Source organism: Pollachius pollachius (assembly GCF_949987615.1).
Source record: "Pollachius pollachius genome assembly, chromosome: 1".
In the NCBI taxonomy this organism is placed as follows: domain Eukaryota; kingdom Metazoa; phylum Chordata; class Actinopteri; order Gadiformes; family Gadidae; genus Pollachius; species Pollachius pollachius.
Genome location: NC_136934.1, coordinates 37343311 through 37364786, shown reverse-complemented (window position 1 = coordinate 37364786; position 21476 = coordinate 37343311). Strand labels below are relative to the sequence as shown.

At 46.4% G+C, this 21476-nt stretch overlaps 1 protein-coding gene across 2 annotated transcripts; it reads left to right on the top strand.

Annotated features, from left to right (window-relative positions):
- The first annotated feature begins 3706 nt into the window (after window positions 1-3706).
- On the top strand, window positions 3707-21061 carry smarcc1a (SWI/SNF related BAF chromatin remodeling complex subunit C1a). 2 transcript variants are annotated; one of them, XM_079746848.1, is made up of 27 exons: window positions 3707-3936; window positions 5606-5725; window positions 6171-6256; window positions 6641-6722; window positions 6932-7024; window positions 7118-7187; window positions 7269-7338; window positions 7470-7545; window positions 7813-7938; window positions 8880-8974; window positions 10154-10287; window positions 10906-10943; window positions 11453-11571; window positions 12095-12166; window positions 12495-12608; window positions 12888-13041; window positions 13271-13381; window positions 13785-13844; window positions 13995-14253; window positions 14458-14619; window positions 15805-15860; window positions 16079-16238; window positions 16333-16553; window positions 16855-16989; window positions 17849-18062; window positions 18342-18464; window positions 18901-21061. In XM_079746848.1, the coding sequence occupies exons 1-27, from the start codon at window positions 3751-3753 to the stop codon at window positions 18981-18983; spliced, it is 3219 nt and encodes a 1072-aa protein (XP_079602974.1). In that variant the 5' UTR covers window positions 3707-3750; the 3' UTR covers window positions 18984-21061. The 2 variants fall into 2 exon arrangements, with proteins under 2 accessions (XP_079602974.1, XP_079602973.1); XM_079746847.1 differs by having other exon boundaries at window positions 8856-8974.
- The last annotated feature ends 415 nt before the right edge of the window (window positions 21062-21476 follow it).

Here is a 21476-nt window from a genome sequence, read left to right as displayed (position 1 = left end):
TGAACCGTGTATCTAAGTGTGTGAATGAGCTTTTGAAGAGGTTCACTTCAGTCAATATATAATAACCTTTCCAAGTACGTTTGTTTTAAGAGCCTTTACAACAGTTGCGTAAGCAGATGCTGTTGTTGCCAAGTGTTTTTAAAGTATTTTATGGACCGCATATCAATCAGGCCAGATACAGATGAGGGAGATCACATGGTATTCTATTAAGCTCCCTCTAGGCCAGATACACTAATGTAGATCTTCTTTTAGCAGAATTCGGGCCAGACTTTAGTATGTCTAGAGGCTTGATAGGTCTCCAATGGAACACATTTTGTGTATGTATTGCCTGTACTGGTCAATTCGTATAAATTGTAGGCGTATTGATATTCATCTAACAATAGAAAGTTGTCATTGTCTCCCTAGGTTTTTGTTTTGTTGGTCAGTAGCATTTGATTCCTCAAATTGAAGCAATCTTTGTTTACACTTGAAAGCCCAGCATAGTAATATTATTATTTTTTTCTACAGAGCACCCTTTGCCAAAACGTGTAGCTTTGGTCTGTCAAACGTGGCCTTTCTAGCTGAGTTAAATAGGTCGGTTTTGGTGGCATTCACAACATAGTCATGTTGTGTCCATATTCTGCTGTCATTTAGTATTAGTTATTCTGTTAGTTTTTCAGTATTAGAAATGCACTTCAACACTTAAGCTATAGTCCACAGCCCCGGTGCCATATGTTAGAACATGAGCAGTCCATTGGCTTGGTTTGCCTGCATACGTTCATTACAAACAACACAAGCCAGGACTGTATCGGCCAAAAGACACCTGTGATGTAATTGGATTAGGGGTTCAGGATGACTGCATCCCACAACAGCAAATTGCCAATCTTCTTGTTTTCTTTCAAAGCTACAACCTTCGCTAGCATCTTGATTAATTTGGCCTAGAAGGGGAAAGGAGGCCGGCATCGTAACCACTGGGAGCCCCTCATAGTCACAGGCCTTATTGCTATGAAAACTGTGATCTCTTTTCTTGGCAACAGTATTTAACTGTACTTTCTCGGGACCAAGATTTTATTTTATTTTAAATTTCTGTGTTGGTATGTTCTATTGTGTGCCCCATGGTTTAAAGGCACAGTTTAAGTGAGCTTGAGGAAAAAACACCTGCTACTCTTTCGTGGTACATATTTTCATGGTTAATTCAAAAGTACATTATATGAAAAGAACAAAATAGTATTAGTATGAGTATGTAAGACCTTAGGTGGCGTTATCTTTTTATCTTTGTTCATTCATTTCAATTGGTTTTAATTCATGTTCTGTCTTCAGTTACTTTGCCCTTTGATGAGTGAGACTGTGAAGTTGTTGACTGTATTTTATACAGTTTATTTGCAGGCTTTGTTCCCAATGTCTTTTTATAATGTGGCTATTTTTGTCTGCATTTTAAATGAATAAACTGTTTTTATTAGGAAATTTAAGTTGTCCAGAATTTCTTTTAATTAAGTTAATGGATCGATTTTTTTGAAACACCTCATCCCCAGCACACATGATTTAAAAAGAAAAAACTGTTGTACAACCATACTACAGTATATCAGTACGCTATCTGTATTTTCTTTCTTCTGATAAACAAGAAATCTTTCTGTACATTGTCCCCATCTATTGGTCTCCATTAACATTACATTAGGGATTCATGCAATAGATGTTAGATGTTTAATATCTTAAATGTACGAGATGGCTAACATTAATCTATCAATCTGGTCATGTTGGTTTATGTAATGTACATAATTGAGGAACAACTTCAAAAATCAAGTACAATGTACATTTCATGTGTCCATACACAGGTTCATGGTTTCACTCATTTCTGCCCAGTATATCTTTCAGAGTTTAAAATAGTTTATAGTTCATTGGTTCATAGTTTATAGTTCAAAGTTTAAAAACATTTAATTTATGTTTTTTTAAACAGGGAAAGGTAGGTCAAAAAATACAACAACCCACTTTGAGTAGGCCTAATATGCAAACATTTTTGCGGAAGCCTGATTACTCAATACCCATGGTTCAATCTTACACATCAGTATTTTCAATAGTCTAGGTGGTTTAAAAGGCAGAACAAATAAAAGCAATTCGGGTAGAATTCCTCCAGCTCCTGCTTTTTTTTTAATATTAAAAGATCATAGGTCAGTGTATCCTGTATTTTATTTGGATACATCTAATAAGAATGTAGTCTTCTTGTCCCACAGTCAACTCAACAATTACTGAAGATGTTAGCTTGCAGTTCCAAGAGAGTGCAATGTGTTATGTGGGCTATGTGTGTAAGCATTGCCACAAACGAGAGGGTATCTTTACATAATAGTATGTGTGAAAATATATTTTTGCTTTTCTTCTATTCCTAATGTGTGCATAGTTATGTATGATCCTCTGAAAGATGTATTTCTTGAATTATCAGCCTATTCAAAAACCATCTTCTTATAATGTAATATTATACATTCTCACAAATCAAAGGAGTTGACCAAACATAAGTGATTGACCAAGAAAAGCATTTGATCAACAAAAAATGAGTTACTATTAAATGTATAGGAGAGGGTAAGTAAGGAATTTATTTTTATTATCAATCAACTTAAGGACGTACAACATAGTAGTTACCCTAGGGCCTGACCACATCTAACATGTAAATAGAGACGCACCCTTGCTGCTCCCACATTTTCTCTGTATGATGCCTAGACCTACTGCACTATAGGGACGGACCAGGAAGTCACTGTATACTGCACTATAGGGACGGACCAGGGAGACACTGTATACTGCACTATAGGGACGGACCAGGGAGTCACTGTATACTGCACTATAGGGACGGACCAGGGAGACACTGTATACTGCACTATAGGGATGGACCAGGGAGTCACTGTATACTGCACTATAGGGACGGACCAGGGAGTCACTGGCCACTGTATACTGCACTATAGGGACGGACCAGGGAGTCACTGTATACTGCACTATAGGGACGGACCAGGGAGTCACTGTATACTGCACTATAGGGACGGACCAGGGAGTCACTGTATACTGCACTATAGGGACGGACCAGGGAGTCACTGTATACTGCACTATAGGGACGGACCAGGGAGTCACTGTTTACTGCACTATAGGGACGGACCAGGGAGTCGCTGTATACTGCACTATAGGGACGGACCAGGGAGACACTGTATACTGCACTATAGGGACGACCAGGGAGACACTATGTAGGCCTAATGTTCTATAGAAATGGAACAGAAACGGTAGAAACTGTACTCTGTAGGCCTACTGCCCTATAGTGCGGTGAATACCACCCTCAGTCTGATGTTTCCCCGCTATTCATATTGGCATAATTGCAGAGTTTAGGTTTAACCAATTTGAATTTTGTGGATGTCGATTTTCAATTGTATTTTCCTGGATTGTTCACCAGAGGGCAGTAGTCAAGTATATTTGGGTAGTATAATTTAGTGTAATTTACAGGACACCTACCCAATAATTGCATTGATACAATGAATACATAATGCAATGAACCAATGTTCAAAAATGAGTTTATTACATGGATTATTCCACCTAAATTCAGTAATACAATCAAATGCTCAATAAATTATAATTTCATCAATTAAAATGATCATGGATTACGTTTCCCACGAGATTCTCTATTTTTGTACCGCGAGACTTCAAAATATGTCATCGTCTGCGGCTGCGCAATTTCATTCGAAAACTTGCACGGTGAGGGACGCCGTGGAGGAGAAAGAAAAACGTAGTGGACAAAACACAATGGCGACAGCGGCAACTGGAGCTGGCGGAACGGGTTCGAGTGGACCGGCGACCGGTCCAGTGGGCGGCGGCACTGCCGTGGGTCGAAAGAAGGACGGGGGCCCGTCTTCGAAATTCTGGGAGAGTTCTGAAACGGTATCTCAGCTGGAGACAGTTCGGTTGTGGATCGCCAAGCACTACAAAAAGGTACGCTGGTCCTCCATTGAGTCTGAAGAAGGCCCGCGTCCAAGGCACAATGGAGCGCTTTTTAGCTCCACTCGTTTGTTGAGCAATACTTGTCAATATCGTCTATTTCTGATAGCTATTGGAAGCCTGTTTTACTGTTAATCCGCTAGTACGATGTATCTAACAAGTTTGTCCATCGTAATGAAAGGGCCCATATAATTCAACTTGTGTGTGTGTGTATGTGACTGGTTAGCTTTTGGCTAACAGTTTGCTAGCTATTCATGCATTGCCTGCATGGGCCCGAAAAAACAATGCATTTCTGGGTTAATGTTTACAAACCTCGGCGATCAAACTAAGGGTACACATTGATCAACCTGGCGATATTTGGAGAAATTCTGCACAATCTGCATAGTCTGGACACATTAAACGTGTGCATACGCAGCTCAGTCACGGGACGTATGTAGTCAGTTAGTTGGTTCGGTGAATTGGATAATTTAGGTTCAGTGTATGCTAAAAATGTCTTTAGCCAACCCTGGACAACCAAAAAGCGGCGGGTTTTGTTCGATGGTTGTGTGAAATGCACCGTACTGTCAACCACCATGTAGCTGTATATCTCGGCATGCTTTGCACGGTACACTAGACAAACAAAGAGCGTGAGGGTGTTTTCATTCCCTCATGTGTAAAGTACTTGGACCGCCTTCATTTTCTGTTTACAATGTTAACGCTAGTTTCACTCTGGTGTGCGTGCGTGTTCATTTCCAATGCTAGATGTGGGTCACGATGGACAGCAAATATTGTGCTTGTGTACAACTACTTGTCATCCGTCTTCATGGCTACAACTTGTCACTTATCTCATTGGATGGGAAAAGCTTGCCCGTAAACAACGAGGCGGAAAGCGTAGTAGAAAAATATATTTAATGTCCACGAGCATCGCGCTGATGTCTGCTATCAAATCAGTTCCTTCTCAAAATGATAAAAATGTAGCACCTGCCACTGATGATTAATATATAATTGACTACAAATAGGAGAAATGAAAATACCAAACTTTTCCTGCTTATAGCCTCAGAAATGAAAAAAAGTGTTATTTTTCTTTGTTTCAGATCATTATTAAATTGTAAATTAATTAGCTTCTTCATTCAGCGACACTTCGCGAAAAGGTTATTATGTATACGTGTAAGCCATATAGGGTATAAGTAAAATACATATGTGTGATGCTCTTTAGGTTTTTAGGTGGTGAATCAGTCCATCCCTACGAGTTGGCAGATTCATTAAGTTGTTTCGGGGGTCTAACGTGAGACTTGGTAAAGGTCTGTACCTGTCAGATCTACTGAATAAGTCATGGAAATGTTTCAATAACAATTGTGCTGAGATGGGAGAGCAGGCTGGAGAAGAGAGTGATGGATGTTTAGCACAACAAGTGGAAATGGGACCTGTGGTACACTGCATGTTGCCAAAAGGGTTAGCGTACTATTGAGTTGACCTCCCTGCCCACCCACCAAATATCTATGATACAAAATAATATTGTAAATTAAATAAGCAAGATGTGTCAAATAACTTGTCAAAAAAGTGAGCTGCTTTTAAAATATAGATATACGGAGAGAGGACCCCTTCTGCAACCCACTTGTGGGTCCCGACCCGCCGTTTGAGAAGCATGTGACTCAATGAAGGTGTTCTGTGTGTTCTCCCCCAGCATGTCCAGAACGACTCTCCCTCAAGCAAGTCGCTGGCTGGCCTGGTTGTCCAGTTGCTGCAGTTCCAGGAGGATGCCTTCGGTCGAAGGGTCAACAACCCCGCCCTCACCAAGTTACCGGTAACTAAATGAGCCCAAAACACTTGACGGACACAGCTATCGGTGACTTTAATTATCAGCTCTTGGGGCTAAAAAATAGCAAGACAAGCACTTATACTCATATTTGAACCTTGATCTGGAAAGGTTTTATCACTATACACCCAAAGCTACAACAAAATGTATGTGTACTCGTTGAAGGTCAATAAATGCTTCTGCCTAATAGTCTGATACTATACCTTAAAGTCACTCGATCTGATCAATAAATGCTTCGGCCAAAAAGTCTGATCACATTTCTTGTATTGCTTTGCCCTTGTTTTGTTTTATATGTCTCAGAATATTCCTCATTATCACGATGATCTGTTTACTTTCCATGTTATTCTATTTACATTTACATTGTCGCTTTTTGAGGAAACTATACTAGTATGCATAACTGCAACGTCCTCATCTTGCTCCTCTCTGCCCTCAGACCAAGAGTTTCCTGGATCTTAAGGCCGGTGGTGCTCTTTGTCACATCTTGGGCTCGGTTTACAAGTTCAAGAGTGAGCAGGGCTGGTAAGTGGTACCCATTCACCTAACCTCTGAACGCATTGCCTGTCCACTGTATGGCATTCTTAACCCATGCCCCAATCTATTGTTAATTAAAGTGACTTAAACAAAAAAAAGATAGATAAATAAAACTGCATGTTTACATACAGAATTTTATCCCAACTTGCAAATCAGGCTGAGAAGATTCAAAGCATACGTCAAAATTGGAGTAGCTAGCATCAAAGTTAAAAGGCTACATGACCTAGTAAAAAAAAGGAGGGCAGAGGAGTTAAAGAATCAGATTATGCTCCAACTGTAGAATAAAAAATGTGTCTACACCGCTAACAGGAAGATATCCATGTTTAACTCTAATGATGTTATTTCGTCCTTTGTCTTTTAATTTAACTCCAGGCGTAGGTTTGATCTCCAGAACCCCTCCAGGATGGACCGTAACGTGGAGATGTTTCTTAACGTGGAGAAGTCCCTGGTTCAGGTAAATGGAAAGACACGCCTACCAAGGATTTATGATGGCTTTGATACATTCTGTTAATGTTGCTCCACCAGTCAGTGGCATAGCCTTTTATATATGAATGTAATTTCATGTTGACTTTTTCTTCTACATTTCAATATGGCACGATTCACGCCGAACGGCCCAACTTGAGACTGACTGGGGTCTAACCCTTGACTGCTCTTGGCTTCCAGAATAACTGTTTGACTCGACCAACGGTCTTCCTGTCCACCGACATGGAGCAGAAGCAAGCCAATAAGCTCAAAGACATCATCAAGAGGCACCAGGTAAGTCCAGCCCTACAAACTAAAGTTAGCCAATCGCACTGGCTGTAGTTGTTAGTAACTTCTTTGATGCTAACTGTCACCTTGGTTCTTCAGGGCTCCATCACTGAGGATAAGTCGAAGGCAACCCACCACATTTACCCCTCTCCTACCCAGCAAGAAGATGGTAAGATGCATCCCAATGTGTGTGTGTGTGTGTGTTTGTCTGTGTGAACTGCTTCACTAATGTTTTGTGTGCTTGTTGCAGAGGAGTGGCTTCGTCCAGTCATGCGCAAGGACAAGCAAGTGCTGGTGCACTGGGGCATGTCCCCCGACAGGTATGCATCATATTCACTATTACTATTGGCTATTGCAATCCAATGCAACCAATTCCAAACAAGGAGTGGTAGGTCTGAGAACCACATACGCAGTTCACCCAATGTGTGGCCGTTGTGCTGTGCTCCTCTAGCTATGACACGTGGGTGGCCGTCGGCGAGGTGGATGGAGACGTGGAGGACCCCCCGAGCGCAGAGAGACCCTGGAAGGTGTGTGGAGCCCCCTCACCACTACTCGGCCGACCTTTTGACCTTTTACTGTTTAGAGAATTAGTAATTATTGAGCCCTGAGCCACACAAATCTGTCACCTGCAAAGCATTGTAACGGTTGTACTTTTGTTTTTGTTGTTTAGTCTGGGCCACTGGCCACTATGACCTTGTATTGGTTTACCAACCGCTGCCAATGGGGACCCCAGTTCTCAATCTTTCCCCCCATATTTGTCTCTCTCTCGATTCGTCTGTGGTTGTCGGTCCCAGGTCCATGCCAAGTGGGTGCTGGACACAGATGCCTACAACGAGTGGATGAACGAGGAAGACTATGAGGTGGACGAGAACAAGAAGCCTGTCAGCTTCCGCCAGAGGATCTTCCCCCGGGAGGAAGAAGTAGGTTGCGTGTGTGTGTGTTGGGAGACTGGCACCCCTTGAAAGTCTTGAAAGGACTTGCTGCTTGCGTTTGCTTTGTATGCCCATGCTTTTCTTTTGCCAGTGTCTCCCTGTGTTCTTTCGTCAGTCTGTCTGTTGCCCATCCTTTCCACTCTCCCACTTACTCTCTCTCTCCCTCCTTGCGTCTTCCACGGCTCCTGCAGAACTCATCTGTTCCATCAGGGTTTTGAATAATTGGAATTGGGATTGATTAGAGATAGAAAGGAAACTTGATGAATTAACCTAATTAATAAATTGAAGGTTAATCAATTCATTAACTTAAATTGTGAATCTCATGTCAGAAAGGCAAATGCTCTCAATTTTATACCAACATTAATATTAAATTTCCTTCTATGATCTGGGCGTGATGTATGTGATTTGCAGGAGCCTAGTATCTATTCCCTCCCCCCGGCCCCTCACCACCACCGCATCCTCCCTCCCCTTCTCCCCCTTCCCCCTCCTGTATGGGAATGGGCAACATGGTTGTTTTTAAATAGGATGCATGTCTTTCCGACGACAATAGTGGAACTGGATCCGAAACCCTTTTTCTTTTTTTAGTCTCAAACATTGGCTTGTTTAACAGTGCTTTGTCATTGGATGGCATCCAATTGAGTTTTGATGAGGTGCTCTAGTTTATAGTTGGAAACTAAAATCAATAAACAACACTAATATCCGTGTAATAGATTACACGGATACATCCACATTGACCGTAGCATTGTGTAGCCGTAGAGAACAGCATGTACACGCGGCCATGTTGCCCCCTCCCTCCCCTCCTCTCCCTGTGTGTTCGACTGTTTCCATCCTCTCATTCTGCCGCTCTTTCTCTCATCCTCCATCCCTCGCGCCCTGCGCCTCCCCCCTGGGGTTTGTCTGATCAGTCTTCCCGTACGCCCGACCGCAAGGAGCGCAAGGCCAACTCTGCCGGCAAGAAGAGACGCCGCTCTCCCTCCCCGCCAACCACCCCTGCAGAGTCCCGCAAGAAGGGAGGAAAGAAGGGGTAAGACCTCCCAACCACTGGCTCCGCGACACATGACCAGGCCCTATAAGTAGTGACCAGCCTCACCAAGCAGAGACTTCCTAGAGAGCTAATGCATGACTGGACCATCACTACAGTACAGACTCCTAGAGAGGGCTCATGCATGACTGAACCATCACTCAAGCAGAGACTCCTAGAGAGAGATCATTTATGACTGGACCATCACTCAAGCAGAGACTCCTAGAAAACTCATGCATGACTGAACCATCACTCAAGCAGAGACTCCTGGAGAGAGATCATTTATGACTGGACCATCACTCAAGAAGAGACTCCTATATAGAGCAACATTTATGACTGGACCATCACTAAAATAAAGAATCCAATATCACATAACCTATAAGTGAAACACATAAATATGAAAACATGTGTACAGAGAATATTATATCGATTATTTTCAGTGTCCAATTTCTTTCCAACTCTTGACGGCATTTGTCATTTTCCAAAAGTTTATATTATAAAATTACAAACATAAATAACAAATCTATACAGGTAACTTATGTGACTAGTAGGGCTGCCCTCTTAAACTTGATTTAAAAAAATAAGTTGATCAGAAGAGACTTGGTCCACTAAGTTTTATCTAACGCAACCAGCATCGCAACCGATCACATCTGTGAGGGAACATGCCCTACTTCAACTCGGATCTTAATCATCTCAGCTAAACAGCTATTGCCAGCTTTTCAATAAAGTTGTGTGCAGTTTTAAGTGTATGAATATAATTGACTAAATGCTCAATGTGTCCTTCCTGGTTGTTCAGACACATTCAGAACCGCTTTGTCAATGACGTTAATAGGCGGCTGTTTAGTTATTGCATCTTTGTATTATCTGTATGGATAGCACAATGTTAAGTGTTTCTTTTATAACACTCGTCTCACTTGAACTACGGCTACAGTTCCCAGACGGTTTCGGGTGGTACTCCGGACGTGGTGCTCTGTTTCGTCCAAATCTGTAAGCTTTCAGAGGAGGTGCACAAATGCAGACGATGGAAGCAGAGTACAGAAAGAAGGCTCCGTCCTTGTCTGTATCGAGTGTTGAGCATAAGTGAGCTTTAAGGGTCGACTCACGTCAGTCGGGGGCGGTGACAAGCGGACAGACTCACGGGTACATGAGCTCTCCCTGGCTGACCCCGGTTGTTTGCTCCAGGAACCCCGGGGCACACTGGAAGCGGCGTAGCCACCGCGGGGGGGAGGAGGATGACACGGAGGAGGACCTGAGCAAAGACCTGGACGACTCCTCCACCAACCCCACCCTGGACGAGACCAGCGGCACCAAGAATGGTACGCCCCCCCGGGGACACTCGCACGCTCATCAGCATGAACACCCGCTGAGGAGCTGGATATGATGGTGGCGTCCATCATATAAATATCTAGATAGATAGGGTAGATAGATATCTATATAGAGCAACGGCATGTGCTAACACACAAACATGTGACTGAACTAGGTGGCACACAATTGATGAGCTGATGCTTTTGTCCAAAGCGACCTACATTAATTGCATTCAACCATGAAGATGCAACCCAAAATGTGTAAAAATCACGCTATTCTTAGGCCCACACACACACACACACACACTGAATGCAGTTGTATTTAGGTCTTGCGAAGTCGTCTAAAATATAAGTGTCATGTACACCAACACAACCACACCTCTCGGGACTTACACACCCCATGTTCTATTCTCATATCCTTTCTGTGCCAGATGATGCCTCTGCGGCTATGGCCAGGAAAGAGTTTTTTCCTCTCCTTTCCTCTCCTCCCACTCACTACTCTCTCCCCACCTCTTGTCTCATTCTTTCATCGACAGCCAGTGTAATGGAAAACAGTGCCGGCACTGGTTAAACTGGGAGTACAAAGCTTGTTTGCATATTTACCATTCATGTAATTTTGTTCTCCCACAGATGACATGGAGGACGACTCAGTTCTGTCAGGTGGAAAGGTAAGGTCAAAGGTTGGGCCTTCGGTCCAGCCCGCCAGCATCCCCAGGATGAATACCAGTGCTCACCATGTTAAACACCTGCAGCCCCATCCCAGCCTAGCGAATCACTTTGGATTGCTGGCAATCAATGATTTGTTTAACATGGTGTAGCATGCCGGCTAACTGGTGGTTACCTTCACTCTTCCCACACCTTGATTCACCCTGAGAAGTGTAGCGTGAGGAATTCATTAACCTCTGTAATTCATTTGCATCCTTCCATCCAACCAATGATAATGACCTACATAGGAAGACACCCTAGAAAGAGGAGTTTGTAGTATTCTGATGTTCTATTGGTGGAATTCTCCATGTATATGTAGCAACTTTGTCTTAGACCTGGCATTAAAAGGGTTGATACACTAGCGTACTGCTGTCCAGAGGGACCTCAGGCTAATCAGCCGACTAGATGTAGAACAAGCTGTGTTCAGGCGAGGGCTCCCGCTTACCGGTGCTCTTCTCTCTGTCCCCCCCAGGAGGACGAGGAGCAGAGCAAGGCGGAGGTCAACCGACTGATGGACTCAGAGGACAACGTCACGGAGCAGACTCACCACATCATCATCCCCAGTTACGCCGCCTGGTTTGACTACAACTGGTGAGGAAGGGGTGGGCCAGCGTTGCCTAGTTATTTTGTTAGGTCGAAGGGTACTGGGCTCTCTACTCCATGAGACCTGGTTATCAGCATCTTCTGGGTCGGGGCGTTGTAGCTAAAGAATTAGTGGAAATCCAATAAATGCATGCTTTTCAGCCAGTCTGCTGACACATGAAGTTATTGGCAGATCGTTATTTATGAATGATCTGCCTGTAAGTGCGGCCCCATGCAACGTAGTTTTAGGATCTCTGTGCTATAATTATCTTCTGTTTAGTTATTTTGCAACTGACACTTGAGTTCAGATACAGGTCATTATGGAGAAAGTAGGGTAACGGCATCTTACTCAGGGATTGAGTAGTTCCCAAAAATGTTGGGCTCGAACCCCAGAACCTTAGGACTGGCATTCAAATTATCCTGTCCCCAGAGATATTCTATTTTAAATAAAGCATCAATAATGGGGGTAGGGTATAAATTGCTGTTTTCAAATCTTTTCATAATGGCTTTTATTCATTTCCCTTTCTCTTAGTATCCATGAAATTGAGAGACGAGCACTGCCCGAGTTTTTCAACGGGAAGAACAAGTCGAAATCCCCAGAGATGTGAGTCTGGGCCCAGGCAATCCACACCTTCTCCTTCAGAAGAACACACGCACATTCAACACCACAATGTTCTGTCTAATAAGGATACTGTTTGCATTTGAATCCTGTTCACTTCTTTAGTTTTATTAAATAACGTTACTTCTCCAAAATAATGGGGTATCAACTAATCTATAAAACGGCTCATCTGATTGGTTTTGGTCCAGTGCTTTGCGCTTCTCTTTTTGTCCGCACTATATATTTTAAGTGGGACTGGTAAAAACGAGCTATAAGAGAAAGGAATGACCGTTTCAGTGCTGACCGCTAATGTGTGTTCCCCGTCTCTCGTCAGATACCTGGCCTACCGCAACTTCATGATCGACACGTACCGCCTCAACCCCCAGGAGTACCTCACATCCACCTCCTGCCGCCGCAACCTGACGGGGGACGTCTGCGCCGTCATGAGGTGGGCGTGTCTTTACGGCCGCTAGTGGGGCCCAGTGGATTGTCTGGCTGATGGGGGGGCTTACTTTATACCCGGGGGAAAGGGTGTCGAAACAGCAGCAGATAATAAAACTAAATATTAATGTAACAATGCAATTAATGCATTGAGTAAAATACAAATTATATTATTTTGATATACAGCATTATGCACAATAATGTATGATATTAAAGTACATGCAAAGCAGATGTACTTACTCGTTGTATTCATCTCTTTCTGTCCTGTGTCTCTCCCCCACCCTAGGGTGCATGCGTTCCTGGAGCAGTGGGGTCTGGTGAACTACCAGGTGGACTCTGAGAGCCGCCCGCTCCCCATGGGTCCGCCCCCAACCCCCCACTTCAACGTCCTGGCCGACACCCCCTCGGGACTTATCCCCCTCCACCACAGACCCCCGCAGGTCCGAACACGGACAAGCACACACACACACACACACACACACACACACACACACACACACACACACACACACACACCAATGGCACACGTGCATACTAAACAAACTGGGAACAATCGGATTACCACCATAGATAAGATGACTCTCAATGTGTACTCGTTATAAAAAGTATGCTTAACTAGCGAGGTTCCCTTTTTTATACGGTAACTCAAGTTGTCTCTTGCTTCTCCAGATTCCTCCAGCTCAGCCCATCATGAACTTCTCGGACAAGAACAAAGACAAACCCACCGATATGCAGAACTTTGGCCTACGCCCCGACCTGTACGCCAAGAAGAACCTCAAGGTCAGCAGCACACGCACACACACACACACACACACACTCCCCTTTATCTCTTCGTCTACCAAATATGATATGCTATGTGCCATGTATTTCATATATTGTATGATATATAAATCATATCTTATCCAAGCGTGTGAGGGCCTTGTAGTTCTCGCACAGCTTTACTTCAGAAATTATCTCTAACCTTATAAAAAAAAATGGAAATGTCTAATATGATAGTGATCATGAATCCATTGGTTGTTCCATTTCACACATGACGGGTTTGTACCACACAGCGATGATCACCTCTGAATGGTTTACTGTGCCCACCGGGGTGAGATGTGAAGCCTTGTTATCCTCCTGAATGAGAGCAGCTCTAACGGCTGCAGCGCTCCGTAGTGCCTGTGTTCACTCTGTCTGTGTGCAGGGCAAGGGACCCACCTCCGGCCGGGAGTGGAGCGAACAGGAGACCCTGCTCCTCCTGGAGGTACGTAGACGTCCCACTCTCAACACACACAAACCCCGTAGTGTGGGAGGGAGGAGGGGGAGGAGGAAGAGTGACTATGCAGCTAGATGTGGTCTGTCTTTTTGTCTTACTCACAATAACAATGAACCCCCCCCCCCCCCCCCCACGAAGGCGCTGGAGATGTACAAGGACGACTGGAACAAGGTGTCGGAGCATGTGGGCTCCAGGACCCAGGACGAGTGCATCCTGCACTTCCTGCGGCTGCCCATCGAGGACCCCTACCTGGAGAGCACGGAGGCCACCCTGGGGCCCCTGGCCTACCAGCCGGTGCCCTTCAGCCAGTCGGGGAACCCCGTCATGAGCACCGTGGCCTTCCTGGCCTCCGTGGTGGACCCCCGCGTGGCCTCGGCCGCCGCAAAGGCAGCGCTCGGTGAGTCCTCCGGGGTGTCCTCGTGGGTGTGGCTGTCAGTGCCACACCCACACCCCCATGGTCACATAAAATGACTTTAAACTAGCGATGATCACTCCATTGATCTCTGAAGGGGCTTCTCCTTACATTATTATGGGATTCTCACACTCCCCATGGTAACCCCCCTTCCTCGTGTGTCTCCCCCCCCCCCCCCCCCGTCTCCAGAGGAGTTCTCGCGTGTGCGTGAGGAGGTGCCGGCCGAGCTGGTGGAGGCGCACGTGAAGAAGGTGCAGGAGGCGGCCAGGAGCACCGGCAAGGTGGACCCCGCCTTCGGCTTGGAGAGCAGCGGAATCGCCGGCACTGCCCCCGAGGAACCGGAGAAAACCGGTGCGTGCGCACACTCCCAGCAACAGGCACACGCACGTTGGTGACGTGGACCCGATTCACATACACCACACTGGCTGCCCACTGCGAGTCCGTTTCAGTTGGGACTTCGGCCCAAAGGTGACGGCCATTTTGGCACCGAGCTTGGTGTGTCAGGTGGAGAAAACGATTAGCTGTACAACTTCAACAATTGAAGATGAATATGTAAGACTCCAGAACTGGGTAATTTACAGTACGTGATCAACGATTCTGTAATGATTTGTAAATCAAACCATTTGACCAACGAATTTAGCCGTTTCTTCATGAAGCAGTTCAGTTAGAGGGTTCTTGGCTGTTTTTAACATGCAGTATTTTATTCCCGTCCACCAGGGGGCAGCAGACCCCTCTGATATGTCATAGCCAGCAGGCAGGGCGTTACATATTTTTTAAGCGTTTTTTTGTGAAAGGGTGAATAAAGGCATGCATTACGTACATGCGCGGGTCGCTGCTGTAGTTCCCACTGGATTCACACAATGATGGCAGATGGGGAGAGGGCGAGAGGGGGGTGGAGGGAGAGTTGACATAAACTGGGTCACCACACTGCCACAGTCTCTCAGATCTTTCATTATCTCCCCCTCCCTCTCTCCGCCTCTCTCTCTGTCTCCATTGCTCTCTCTTCCCCTCCCAGCGCTCCCAACCACTTTTGAACAGGAGTTAATGCGTTTGAGAAGCACGGGGCCGATCGATGGCTTTTAATGCGACAGAAGTGCTCCCCGGGCACTCGTCACATAATCAATATTCAAACCAATTCACGCGCACACGCACACCCGTGACATCTTCCATGTGCACCATCACAGACACACATGCACATTCACATGGATGCACAAAGGCAGACACGCATAAAGTCAACACATTACTCCTGCGGGTCTATTCACCTCAAAACAATACCAGATGGGTTGCTTTATACCGGTACGTTAATACATTTTTACTGTTTTATGAGTCCCTCTGCTCACATTTATTGCATTACTTATAACGCTGTCATCACTCCATTGAGGTTAGACGCATTACAATATTGTTGTATCCTGAGTACGTATGTTCTTCTTATAATGATGATTCTTTGCATATATAGCGCTTTTCAAATGACTCAAACGGCTTTACGTAGTGTGTGTGTGTTGCTAAAGCTCACCGCTTGTTGCCCTGTGGTTTCAGAGAGCCAGGAAGCAGAGAAGATGGATACCGACTCCGACTCGCAGCAGGGGGATAAGGTAAGGCGGGGGGGAGATCAAAGGCTATTATGGGAATAATGAATCGACTTATTTGGAGATGATGAGCTCAAAGCTGGAAAACATGTTCCTGCCGCATCCTCTTGTCAGCCAGCGCCCAAACAGCCCTCCTACAACCTGGATCAGTGCAGCTCTAATCCCCGGCCCCCCGACCTACTGAACACCGTGGCGGTACTCTGGTTTGTTTCTGTGGCGCGCAGGCGGAGTCCAAGGAGGAGGCGGAGAAGCCCAGCGAGTCCGCCGAGAAGAGGGACGACAAGGCAGAGGGCGGGGAGAAGGTGAAAAAGGAGGCGGGCGAGGCCACGGAGCGCCCGGAGGCAGAGGCAGAGGGGGCGGAGGTCAAGACCGCCGGCGCCACAGGTAACGGGGCCGCGCTGAGTCACAACGCTTTTGACGCCATCACTGTTGCCGTGGCTACCGACTCACCTCGTTTGCCTCCACGCTCCCCCAACAGACAAAGACAGCGAGGAGGCCATGGAGACGTCGTCCGAGAAGGGGAAGGAGAAGGAGGAGAAGAGCCGAGAGGAGGAGGACGACGATGAGGAGGAGGAGGAGAAGGGCGAGGGAGATGAGGAGGAGGAGGACGAGAAGAAGAAGCTGGAGCTGGATGTCGGAGAGGGGAACATCGCCACTGCTGCGGCTGCCGCGCTGGCCTCAGCCGCCACCAAAGCCAAGGTGAGGCCCGCCTACCCTAACCCCACTCCCTGGTCACATAACCCCACCCTCTGGTCGCATAACCCCACACCCTGGTCACATAACCCCACTAGTCCCTCAGGCCCTAGCCTCAACCTCTTAGCCCCACCCCTCCGTACCGTACCCCCGACCCCTACCCTTTTTTACCCAAGTCTTGAATCCACCATCCCACCAACCCTAGCCCCTCCGCCTAAATCCTGGGCATCATTAAGACCTGTACTGGGAGCATGGCGTATGTATGAGTGCAGAGCCGTAACATCCCCCCCCCCTCCCGTCCCTCCAGCACCTGGCCGCGGTTGAGGAGAGGAAGATCAAGTCCCTGGTGGCCCTGCTGGTGGAGACTCAGATGAAGAAGCTGGAGATCAAGCTGAGGCACTTTGAGGAGCTGGAGACCATCATGGACCGCGAGAAGGAGGCCGTAAGTACATTTAACATTTTTGAGTTTCTGTTTTGAGACTTGGGCCTTTTAAATCCACCACATAGGGGCCTGAACGGCTCAGGATCACAAATGTAATCACTTGGACAGCGCCACCTGTGGGGAAACCCGTGTCAATGCAAAAGCTGTTTCTTATTGGCTCACGTTTGTGACACACACAAACAGACACAGAAGCAGCAGTTGACATGCAGCAGACTTGCTAGGTAGCAACTAGCCACGCTCCACAGGTTTGAAAGCTGTATTCAGTAGGGAACACACTGTGTCTCCAAGCCTAGCAGACCACCCACAACCCTCCTGGTCACACGGACATAAAGCTTCTTGGACACCCCGAAAGTGCCAATAAACCCATTTGTAAAGTGAAACACTTGGTGTGTGCGTGTGTGTGTGTGTGTGTGTGTGGTACTTGGGGGGGGGGGGGTGATTTGGCGTGTGAGTGTGTTCCCTGGTGCTGCCAGGCAAAATGTTGAACTTTGTCGAGTGTAGAAGGCACTGGGAGCCCGGCCCAAATCATCTGCTCCGTAAATAGAGCATGAACAGAAGAGCTGTTTTGCTGAAGGCCAGTGGCACAGGGCGTCACACGCATCACAAACACCCACACAGTTTATCCTCCTTACCAACAAGGATCTCCACCCTGAGCCTGCGGATCTGTCCTGAGACCGCCTCTCTCCGGTCTAGTCCTCTCTTTCTTTCTGTCTCTCCTGCATTCTTTCTTTCTCGTCCTCTTGACCCTTTAACACTCTCTCCTACCGTCACCATTGCAATACAATTCAAAAGAGCTTTCATTATGGTCATGAATAACCCGCCCTAACAGCCGCCCGTCCCTCTCCCTCCCTCCCTGTAGTTGGAGCTGCAGAGGCAGCAGCTCCTGACGGAGCGGCAGTCCTTCCACATGGAGCAGCTCAAGTATGCTGAGATGAAGGCCCGCCAGCAGATGGAGCAGCAGGCTGCGGCCGCCGCCGCCCAGGGCCAGGGCCACCACGGGGGACCCCCGCCCGCCATGCACTCCGGATACCCCCCCATGGGCCATCACGCCATCGGCCCCCACCACCCTGCAGGTGAGAGACAGTGAGAGAGAGAGAGAGAGGGGTAAACTCGCAGGTGAGAGGGGGAGAGATTAAACACACAGGTGAGAGACCTATCAAGACAGAGCATAGAGAGGGAGGTTGATTGCGGTCGGCGAGAGGGAGGAAGGGGGAGGCAAACCTGGATTTAAAAGGTGGTGGTGAGAGATACCTAAGGAGACAGGAGAGAGACAGACGGTGAGAGCAAAGCAATACATCAAGGGAGATGGAGCACGTCGTTCACTGCTGACATCACTTCTTTGTGTCCTGCAGGACCAATGGGACCAGGGCCCGTCCAAGGGCGTATGATGTCCGGGCCCCCACCTGGCGGCCCCCCACCAGGCAGCATGCCACCCATGATGGGCCCCCGGCACCCAGGTGCACCCAATGGCATGTGTGAGTACTAAGCCTTGTTTGTGTCTTTCTAAATGTACTTAAAAGCGTTTCTGTTATCTCTATTTGTAAAAAAAAATATATATATATATATATATATATATTTGATTCATAAAACCGTCATGAAATGTAAACCCTTTGTAGACTGCTGTGAGGCTGATCTGAACACATTGGCCTTTCAGAATCTATTGTAATAATGTAATAAGTGTGTATTTCATCTAATGTTGATAGTACTTGAAAAGGCTTTACACAGCATGCTTCCAAGGCACGTTAACCATGAACCGTGAAACATGTTTCTAATTATTTTCGGTCTTTAGTTGCATGCCAAAGCGTAAACCCTCAGGGTCTCTATGAACAAGATGTTTGGTTATTGACGTTTCTAAAGATTTCATGAACCATGTTCTCGGTTCTAAAAGGAACCTCCTCTCTTCTTCTTCAGATCCAGGACCGTCGGGTGATGGGATAGTGGCAGTCCCCACGGGTCCTCCAGCGCCCCCTGCTGCACGGGTGGCAGATAACTAGGACACTCTCACACAAACACATACATACACTCACTCTCACTATCTGACGCGAATAATGGCCTTCCTTCCTGACTAAATATTTCTTTCCCACTAGATTCTTATTTTAGAAACACATTCTTACTCTCTCATACATACAAACACAAACACACACAGGGCTCAAAGGCAAGGCTGACCCAAGCTTCCATGGCTCCATCTGTCCTACATATCCACATCCATGCATGCACATACACCCACCCCCAAGGCTTCTCTCAGGGCACAGCGGCGAGGGTCGTTTAGTAAACACTGTTTTGTACTCTGCTATGGCCTCACAGGCGCTCATCCGCAGAGTCATCCCTATTTAATGAACTAGGGAGGATGACACGATGAACCCCCCCCTCCCCCCCATCGCTTATTTACCTCCTAATGATGCTGTAGACTCCCACCCCCCATCCCGTCTCTCTCAGCCTCCCTTTATAAAGACCCCAATACTCGAACACACGTACACACCATCACACACACATATACTGTCTCTCTCTCTTGCTTGTCCTCTGTGATCCTTTACCACCAGGGGGAAAAGGCTATTGTTACCCAAGAGTTCAGATACATCAGTAGTGTGGCAATCATGTGGACTAAGGGGATCAATCCAATGAACACGCATACACACGAAAACACTGGCTGCCCAAATGCTGAGTATCTACCTCTACGCTTCTTAAAAAACGATACACTGTAGGTGTGTGTCTGTGTGTGTGTTGTTGGTGGGGGCATCCATTCTATTGATCGAAGGGTGTGGTTATTACACAAGCCCGCCACCCATCCGTAACACACTTAAACACACCCAATTCTGGATGTTCTCTGTAGACTGGCTGGACACATTGCAGTGCGTATCAGAAGCACGTGGTGCCATCTCGGTTTCTGACTGAATCACTACTGTGTCTGTCACGTGTACTCTCCTGGTGCACCGGGCACTACTGGATCTGTAACATGCGCTCTCCTCTCGCCACTGCACTGCTGTGTCTGTACACGTGCACGGTGGTCATCTACGTGCTGATGATAAAGCCTACTACTCCTAAGCTTACTTCGCTCTGCGCGGTCTCCTCTAATGCAAGCCCCCCCCCCCCCCCAACACCGCCTACCTCTCACACACACACTCCCCACACACACAGGACTTGATTACAACAGTCTTATTCCACTCTCGAGCTTGATGGGGAAAATGGGTCAACACAAGCTAACATGTTCGTATATACTCATAGTTTAAGTACGTGTGTAACTACATGTGCTTAATATGTACATATGTCCATCAAAGTTCTGCCAATATATGTACTTGTCAAATGGCTAATTATATCAACTATTACATTTTACATGTTTCATAGCTGGACTGAGATGTTGTAATCAGAGTACGGGATTGAAAAGCATATGCCAAATGCAAACCTTTTGATTATTTGCAGTACTTAAGGTACGTGGTGGGCTTATGCCTTTAGCTCCACCCCCTTCCCCCCCCCCCCCCCCTGTCCCCTCTGCTGTTTTCTCGCTAGTACTGTTAGCAACTCTCTGCTACCTCCTCTTCGCTCCTGGCCTAGCTACCTCTCGTTAGAGCTCTTCCTCTTGCTAAGCGCTACCTCTCCCGACGTGGCCGCGCAACGGCCTAGCTTTCCTGCCTCCTCCCACAATGCCGTGCGCTTCCAGAGCCAACGGACCGCTAGCACGTGGGCCACCAGCGCCGTTCTCCGTCAGGAAGGAGGAACGCTTTCACCCGCGCACACACATACACACGCATAAACATACAACACACGTGCACCCACTTTTCGATGACACAAGTTTAGCGTACCCCCTAACTGAACTTTCCAGGCTGTTGACTATTTGTCCTGGAAGGAAAAGCCAGGAACCCCTTTCCATATGTAATACTTTTTTGGCTACTCTTTTTGTGTTTATGGTAATGTATTTTTGATGAATAAACTTTGTGTAGACTGAGCTCTCATTGTTCTTCAGAATATTTGTAGCAGTTGTTTTTATTTTTTTTATGTTTATTTTTTTTTTCTTTGCGTTTGTCTTTTTATGGGGTCTGGACCTACACACTGTCAAATAAACGTCTTTTTGTATGAGCGCCACGTCTGGAGTTGGTCATTTCAGTCCACTCTCGTGTCCTCTCGTAACCCTCCAACAAGCCAAATGTTCCTTCAGTCTGCAGTTCAAGTACAAATACATTGGCCTTTACTTAAACGCCAATATCTGCTAATGCGCTTAAACTATGAAAAACATTTTTGAATGTCACTTGCTCTAGAAAGGCTATGCTAAACTCGAAGTTGCTCCTGACACCTTCCACACTGTCAGAAAAGTGGTGCTAAATGTATGAGTTATTGGAAGGTGTTTTAATGACCACAAACTATTTGGCATAGCCCAGTGCAATAAACCCATTAATCAAATGGCTTTCAGGCCAGAACATTATCATGGACTGTCCTAACAGTGCCATTCTGCAGGGAATGTGAATCTTGATTGTAATCATATCTTTGCTCTTTCA

What these genes read in the sequence shown, in the direction of transcription:
- smarcc1a (XM_079746847.1), top strand. Translation starts at nt 3,751, where the DNA reads ATGGCGACAGCGGCAACTGGAGCTGGCGGAACGGGTTCGAGTGGACCG. An exon ending in TCGCCAAGCACTACAAAAAG is followed by an intron (nt 3,937 to 5,605) that starts GTACGCTGGTCC and finishes GTTCTCCCCCAG; the next exon opens with CATGTCCAGAACGACTCTCC. An exon ending in GCGCAGAGAGACCCTGGAAG is followed by an intron (nt 7,546 to 7,812) that starts GTGTGTGGAGCC and finishes TGTCGGTCCCAG; the next exon opens with GTCCATGCCAAGTGGGTGCT.